This window comes from Penaeus chinensis, chromosome 41 (assembly GCF_019202785.1).
Source record: "Penaeus chinensis breed Huanghai No. 1 chromosome 41, ASM1920278v2, whole genome shotgun sequence".
Lineage (NCBI taxonomy): Eukaryota > Metazoa > Arthropoda > Malacostraca > Decapoda > Penaeidae > Penaeus > Penaeus chinensis.
The window spans coordinates 26272007-26279723 of record NC_061859.1 but is presented as its reverse complement, the minus strand read 5'-3'; the positions used below and the strand labels follow the sequence as shown (position 1 = coordinate 26279723).

General features: G+C 37.2%; 1 protein-coding gene across 1 annotated transcript in view; it reads right to left on the bottom strand.

Annotated features, from left to right (window-relative positions):
- Window positions 1-3142: 3142 nt before the first annotated feature.
- Window positions 3143-7717, bottom strand: part of LOC125047685 (pre-mRNA-splicing factor 38A-like) — a 6530-nt gene continuing 1955 nt past the window's right edge. Inside the window, exons 2-7 of the mRNA XM_047646042.1 lie at window positions 6730-6889; window positions 5988-6200; window positions 5472-5627; window positions 5119-5202; window positions 4277-4659; window positions 3143-3740 (exon numbers count right to left, since the gene is read on the bottom strand). Of these exons, the coding sequence (XP_047501998.1) occupies window positions 3466-3740; window positions 4277-4659; window positions 5119-5202; window positions 5472-5627; window positions 5988-6200; window positions 6730-6889 (1271 nt within the window). The 3' untranslated portion in view covers window positions 3143-3465. The remainder of the gene's footprint in view (window positions 3741-4276; window positions 4660-5118; window positions 5203-5471; window positions 5628-5987; window positions 6201-6729; window positions 6890-7717) is intronic.

Sequence of the window (7717 nt, the reverse complement as noted above, 5' to 3'; positions counted from 1 at the left end):
ATATATAAGCAACTGTCTTATTTTGGGGGGAAATATTGCCTTACTTGGGAAGGATGCACCCCAAAAGACTAATGGGAAATTGCACAGGTGAAAGACAATAGACTTACAGCAATCATTGGTAATTTTATATTATTCTAATGTCCTATAGTGCTATATAAACTTTGATGTCTAGCACATTTATTTCTTTAAACCATTAGCCATCTAATGTCCTACTAAGCAATGGTGTATGAATTATTCATCCCTCTGGTAGTAAAACTAGATTTTCAAGTAGCAAAGAGATTAGTGAGTTTGAGCATTCACAAAGGTCCAGAAGTTATCTTTAACTTAAAGGGATATTTTCCCCAAACCCTGTTTGGGTGTCTATTAAATTAGCCTTAATAATGTGCAATATCAATTATTTTAATTCTATGAATTTTCCAATCCTAGCAAGAAAATTTACCACTGATAGTTTGTTCAATGGTTAATGGTTAATGGTTAAAAGCAAAATAAATGTGCTAGACATCTAAGGTCTTGTAGCACTATAGTAAATGGTAGTGAAGGGTGGTTGAGTTAGTGATTAGTTGTCAAAGTTGGCCAATGGGTTAAGGTTGGGTAAGGTAATGTATAGGGGTTAGATCAAGTGAAGGATGTATATGCATTTGAGGAATGGAAACAGGTTGTCAAAGCAGAAAGTGTGAGAAGTTGTGGGAGGGATCACGAAAAATCGGTCCCATTTGGCTGGGCTAAATAGATTATTTAAGAATTTTGTAGAGATGGGGGTAGTAGAAGGACGGGGGCATGTGGAAGAGGGAGTAGTGTTGAGGGAAGTAGTGTTATGGGGAGGTGGACAATAAGGTTGTAAGGTAGTATAAGGGAGGATGGGGTAGTTGATGAAGAAGGTTATGGGGGTATAGTTGTTGAAGTTGAGCATGTTGGGAGTAGAAATGTCTCCTGGGGTGTTGATTAGGGTGGATACTGTACTAGTCGGCATTGGTTAATGGTTAATGGTTAAAAGCAAAATAAATGTGCTAGACATCTAAGGTCATGTAGCACTATAGTAAATGGTAGTGAAGGGTGGTTGAGTTAGTGATTAGTTGTCAAAGTTGGGCAAAGGAATTGACAAGTAAATAGGTTAAGGTTGGGTAAGGTAATGTATAGGGGTTAGATCAAGTGAAGGATGTATATGCATTTGAGGAATGGAAATAGGTTGTCAAAGAAGAAAGTGTGAGAAGTTGTGGGAGGGATCACGAAAAATCGGTCCCATTTGGCTGGGCTAAATAGATTATTTAAGAATTTTGTAGAGATGGGGGTAATAGAAGGACGGGGGCATGTGGAAGAGGGAGTAGTGTTGAGGGAAGTAGTGTTATGGGGAGGTGGACAATAAGGTTGTAAGGTAGTATAAGGGAGGATGGGGTAGTTGATGAAGAAGGTTATGGGGGTATAGTTGTTGAAGTTGAGCATGTTGGGAGTAGAAATGTCTCCTGGGGTGTTGATTAGGGTGGATACTGTACTAGTCAGCATTGAGGAGGGGGTATTAGTTGTAGTGTTCAGAGCCGTGGTCAAAGGAGAGCCTGGGGTCAGGGAATCGGGCGAGTTTGAATTGGTGGAGCTATTTGATGAAGAGGCAAGCCACATTGCCTCTAATAATGGTATGGCTAATGGTTAATGGTTAATGGTTATTCATTGTTGGCCATGATAAGCCTGGAGTATGTTGGGGAGAGAAACGGTCCACCCCTCAGGGTCGCTTGAGGGGTAAGGGCTAGACAACTAAAGCAGGGGAATACCGTGCCCATGGCTCCCTCAGGCCGTTCAGGACTGGCACAGTCAGCCTTTCATCCTTTCAGCACGGCTCTCACACCTTAGGAAGTGGATAGTAGAAGGGGTTGGTGAAGGGACAGAAAGGAAAAAGTAGGAGGGGGAAAAAAAAAAGACCATGCAAAATTTGTTGAGTCGAGGGTTGAGTCCCAAGGTTGGGGAGTTCCCCAGCATTGGGTCCCAGTCTCCGCCTCCTAAGCCCCCCCCACGACAACAACAGGCAAGGGATTGGGGGGGGGAGGTTTATTAAAAAACAAGGATTAAACTTAATTTCCTTTCTCCCAACCTAAATATATCCCTCCTATATAGGATATACCTGAGGCACAGATTTTCATTTTCTTGTTGATAGACAGACAGACTGACATGAGTTTTGGGAATGTATCTGAAGTTTATTGTACATATTCTGGTGCCCTAATTTTCAAATTTGGTTGAAAGTGGGATGCACCCACCTTCCAAATAACCCTTTTTTAGTGAGGTAAGAATTTGTTTTCAAGCTTACTTTAACTGAAAAGACCTCTGTCATATGGAAGAGCTTATGTATTCAAATGTTGAATTTGAATTTAGCCATTGGATTACTGCATCAGATAGAATGAGCAGAAAATTATGTTTTTGGGTCATAGAAAAAGTTTTGAGAATCCAGATTCTGATATGTAGTTCTTGCAGAAATTGAAATCAAACAAAAATTATAAAGCTTGTTCAAATGTGAAAAAAAAAAAATACTTTGAGAAACTGGCCTTCAAAAATATTAATTTTCCTTAATTTATCACCCACTTATCAAACACTCCTTTACACGAAAATAAAGCTTAGGCTATTGCCTCTCTATAATCACTGCTATACTGAAATATAATTCATTATAAAAGTAATACCCCTTCCTTGGAAATGATAGATGTGATGAAGAGTTCGGAGTTCTTTGAAAATTCATGTGTGTGTTTAGGAATGTGTGTATAGATACATGTGCATCCATGTACACCTGTTCATACATGTATCCATATGTACCAATGTATGCATCTGTAGACAATTGTAATGTGTATCATGGATGTAAGTCGCAACAGAATGTTCTGTCAATATTCATGAAGGAGACAAGAGCACTAATAAATGAAAACTGTTGAATGAGGGGTAATTCTTCAGATGTATAGGTATTCAAAACCCTCATTCACCTCTACTGAAAAATCAAGAGAATGCCTCCTATGGCAAAACTCTGGCTTGGAGGCATTATTGGGCTAAGGAGAATTCTATATGTTCGTTATGACTTGTATTACTACTTCTTCCAATAACATTTTATTACATTTAGTCTTGTATTTTTACTAGTAAATTTTTACAAAAAGGTAACTATAAATAAAACTGCTGATGAGATATTATCAAATCTTGTATATCTATGTACACATACATCTACTTTTTTATTAAAAAAATGACACGGGCCAATTTCAACCAATCAATTCTGCTTTCGCAATAAAAAAAAAGAGAAAAGAATGAAGAAGAAAAAAGGTTTAACATAAAATAATACTTAATTTTTCTAATCATATTATTCTTAATACCTTAAAATATTCTGAACAATCTCTTCGTAAAGAATTAGGTCTCAAAAACATTATGAATGAAGATGAACATCAATCAGTCCAAAACAATCATTCGTAATAATAACCATAAAAAGGACAATCACATAACTACAAATATCTACGGGCGCAAAGGTGGCAACCCCAACTGTGCTCTTAGAGCATTGGCTTCAGCAATTTCTAGGTCTTCTCGACTCATTGCAGAAACATTGTCCCTCTTGCTGCGTCCACTGCGGTGGTGCTTCTCTTTACGGTCACTGCGGTCGCGATCCCTGTCCCGGTCCCGATTTCGCTCTCTTCCATGATCTCTGTCTCCTCTGTCCTTGTCACGATCTCCATGACGATGGTCTCTATCCTTCTCTCCTCGCATACGCTCACGATGGTGTGTGTGGTGACCTTTATGAGACCAAATGTAATCAGTAAAAAAAAAATACAATATACTTATAAATACTAAAAATTATGCAATAACATTAGTGACAGCACTCTCCTCCCTCTCTACCTCAAACTTTTAATAGCACAATGTAATTAAAATATTATGATTGTGATAATTGTGATTATTCTGCCAATGCAGAATAATCACACTTCATACCATGTATCTCAATATGGTTTCCTATAAAATGCTAATTTGCTCATTAACCCCTTCAAGACGGGTCACGTCTCTGGATGCCATAACAAACCGCTTGAAATGTGGCGTGCGGCTGTACGCCGCGGCGGTGATTCGGCTTGATGTACCGAACTCCCGCTCTCAAAGTCGGCGCGTTGACATTGATTGCCAGAGCGTAGAGTTTTTTTTTAGTTTTCTACACCCATCACCAAGGGGTTAATAGGTAAATATATAAATTACAGCACAAAGAACTCCACAAGCAAATGCCCCCTCAGTCACTTCAAACATTAATAAGAAAAAATGATTTCTAGTAATTTTCTTTCCTTACCTGGAGATCTTGATCGTGATCGGTGGCGTCTTTCTCTAGAGCGACTGCGATGACGTTTCCTCTCTCTCTCCATTTGCCTATCTCTGTCCATACCTCTATCCCGATCCATACCTCTGTCTCTATCCATACCTCTATCTCGATCCATCATCCGTTCCCTATCCATGCCCCGATCTCTGTCCATCCCTCGATCCCTGTCCATGCCTCTATCTCTGTCCATTAATCTGTCTCTATCCATCCCTCTGTCTCTATCTGAACCCCTGTCTCTATCTATGCCTCTGTCCCTGTCTGCTCCTCTATTTCTTTCCATCCCATGATCCCTTTCCATTCCTCTATCACGCTCCATGCCACGGTCTCTGTCACGTGACCGGCTCCTACTGCGGTGTCTGTAACAAAAGAATTTTCATAAAATTATACACACATGCAATTCTTACTGACTCACAAATTCAAAAATGCACATGTACACTTGCAAATGTCTATATAAGCACACACTCTTATCTTCACAACATAGAGATCACACTGAACCAAGAATTTATTGTGGGCTTCTATGTAACTGTTTGAAAACACAAGCTGTGACACTCATATGAAATTCCTCACACTGCTGCTACCCATCATACATGCATGGAAAAATTACTGCTGGATACTGCACTGAATTTGAGTTCAATATGTATAATTTCCTTAGGTATGACAATTCTCTACTTTTTTTTTCTTTCACTTTCATCAACAAAACACAAGATTGGAAAAAAAGAAGAAAATAAATCCCTACTTCTAAGGCTTCTGAGCACATTAATCTAAATGAATGTGGCAAGTATCACTTTCATGGTGAAAGAGAATAATTTACTAACCTTTTTTCCCTTTCTCGTTCATTTCTTGTGTCTCTGCCAGGAGACCGGCGTAGAGGAGAGTGACCTCTCCCATGCCTCTCATCTCTGGAAAATTACTAAACCTTATTACTTGAGAAATATTCTAATGCAGAACACTGCATCATCAGGCTTCCTATCAGTCTGAATTCCTAATCCTCCTGTTCCATACAATGGTAATTTTTTAGTATGGATGTATGTGACTAGTTATATTATATGTCTTTAAGCACATGAAATGAGATGTGATAAAAATGTTGTTTTACTCCTTATGAGAAAATGTTTATTGTAATGAATAAGTAAGTGCATGTGTAATGGACTAGTCGTGAAGAGCCACTTGCCTGGGAGCAGTCCGGGAAGGTTCAATCATGTCTCTTGTGGGACGTGGTGGGGGTGTCAGAGGCTCTTCATCGTCGCTCTCGCTTTCTAAGTCATCCAAGTCATCATCTAATAATGAAACTCTTCCTTCCAGTTCATTGTTGGCTTCATGAACCCATCTGAAATAATTAAAAGCATGCTTTGAAGGGTAATATATTCATTAAAATCACTTATGAAGTACTTGTACACTTGTATACACACAAATTTGTAGGTACAAAGCACGCTAGACAGAAACAGATACACATATGAAAACAAATATAAATTAGAACTTTACAAAACCTTATTATAAAAAATGTCAGCTATAAATCATATGATTCTCAATCCATTCCATAACAAAATTTATTTACCACTGCTTCCATTACTTAATTAAGGGTACAAAAATGTATGGCATTCTAACTATACTTTCCTTCAGAAGTCCTACTTAAATACAAAACAAACGAAAGGAACCAATGTCAAATCAATAAGTATTTTCTACTTACCTTTTCTGCATTCTGGGTAAAATCACGTCACAAATACGTTCTTCTCTCAGTAAACTGTCAATGAATTCGTCCATGTGAGAGAGCTGATACTCGCCAGAGCGATCCATCAAACGAAGCTTCCTGTAGTCGTTAAGCAAAGGCTCCAAATACTTGTAGCAATCTAAAGACCCATATACTACCCGTAAATAAAAGGCTCCTAGTGCACGAACATATCTGGAAGATCAAGACAGTGTCAGTTCATATAAATATCGTGAGAATTTGATCTTTGTGAGAAATGCTTGATCATTCATGCCTGGTCATTTATTGGTTGTTAATACTGTTACATGACATAAGATAACACTACAATTTTTCTTTTTTTAACACAACAATAAGATAAGCTGTTATGCATCTATACAGTATCTTTTCAGAAATGTTATTAGCTGACTACTGGTGTATCAAAGGAGCTGAACAACATGTGAGGTTTACTGAAAATATGTTCTGTGTCTGTTTAATATGTGGAACTAGTCTCTATACACTATATTATAACTTTTATATCTTAGTATTTAAGGCCTTAGCTCTGCTTATAATTTCTCTGTCTCTCTTTTTCTTTTAGACTCTAATTGTCTAACGTAATTGTTATTTTTCTCCAATCTTGCTTTATACCAATTATTTCTTTAATCTTACTTAAAACATGAGAATTCATGTGTTTATATTCCAGACACAGAAATTATGCACAATAACAAGAACTCAAATATCTACTTACTTGAATTCATCTTGCTTAATAAATTCAATTATAATATCCTTTTCTGGCTGAATCTGGAGCATCTTCAACACGAGGCACAAGAAGGGCGTGGGTTTAATATTTCCACCATACACTCCACCAATGCTCCTTAAGGCCATTGCTTTGTCTACTAAGAGCTCCGCTAAAAAAGGTGGGGTCGGAAAAAAATATATCTCAGAACAGGATGTCTGTCTTATGAATAAATCTCACAATTCATAAATACTTGACACTTGCTCAAGGAATTTGACTGAATTTTATCTAGTCCTTTTACAGATATACCTGCAGCTTTTCTTTGCCAAGATTTAAAGAAAAAAGCCAATATATTAAATAATCTAACATTATTGCTATCATACTGGATTTTTCTTACATCAAAAAGAATCTCATCTATACATGAAATACATACACATGGCAGAACAGGCATTAATAATTGCTAAATAACCATTCTTAAAACTGTGTAGTAAACATGACCTAAATGACATGTTGCACTAATGAGTTATGTCAGTTTAGTAGCTGCTTGAGACTGCAGAATAAATATCGTGAGACCACACACTATACAGAATGGAAATATAGCATGTGCTGATTTTGAGTTTGACCATATGAAGTAACTTGTGCATATCTAAAATTACTGCTGAGGTGACATTGGTCGGTAGCTGATAATGCACATTTTTTTTCACTATCTGATCAAATGGAGGCAAACAATTGAAACCTGACAGACTGATGGCAGAATTCATAACTGATGAATTTCTTTACAGATAAATACATCCTAGTAATAAATAAAAGTAAAACTATCACCAATAGCAACTTTTGTATGCACTTGAGGAAAATTCATCTAAAATGAAAATTTAATTGTGATTACTGTTCTCAAATTCAAAATCTAAACAATTATTATGAAATAATACTCATGGACTAATGCAAAACAAAGTCAGAAGAAATTTCTATTGTTTGTGGCAAAGTTTGTGATGTTAAAGGT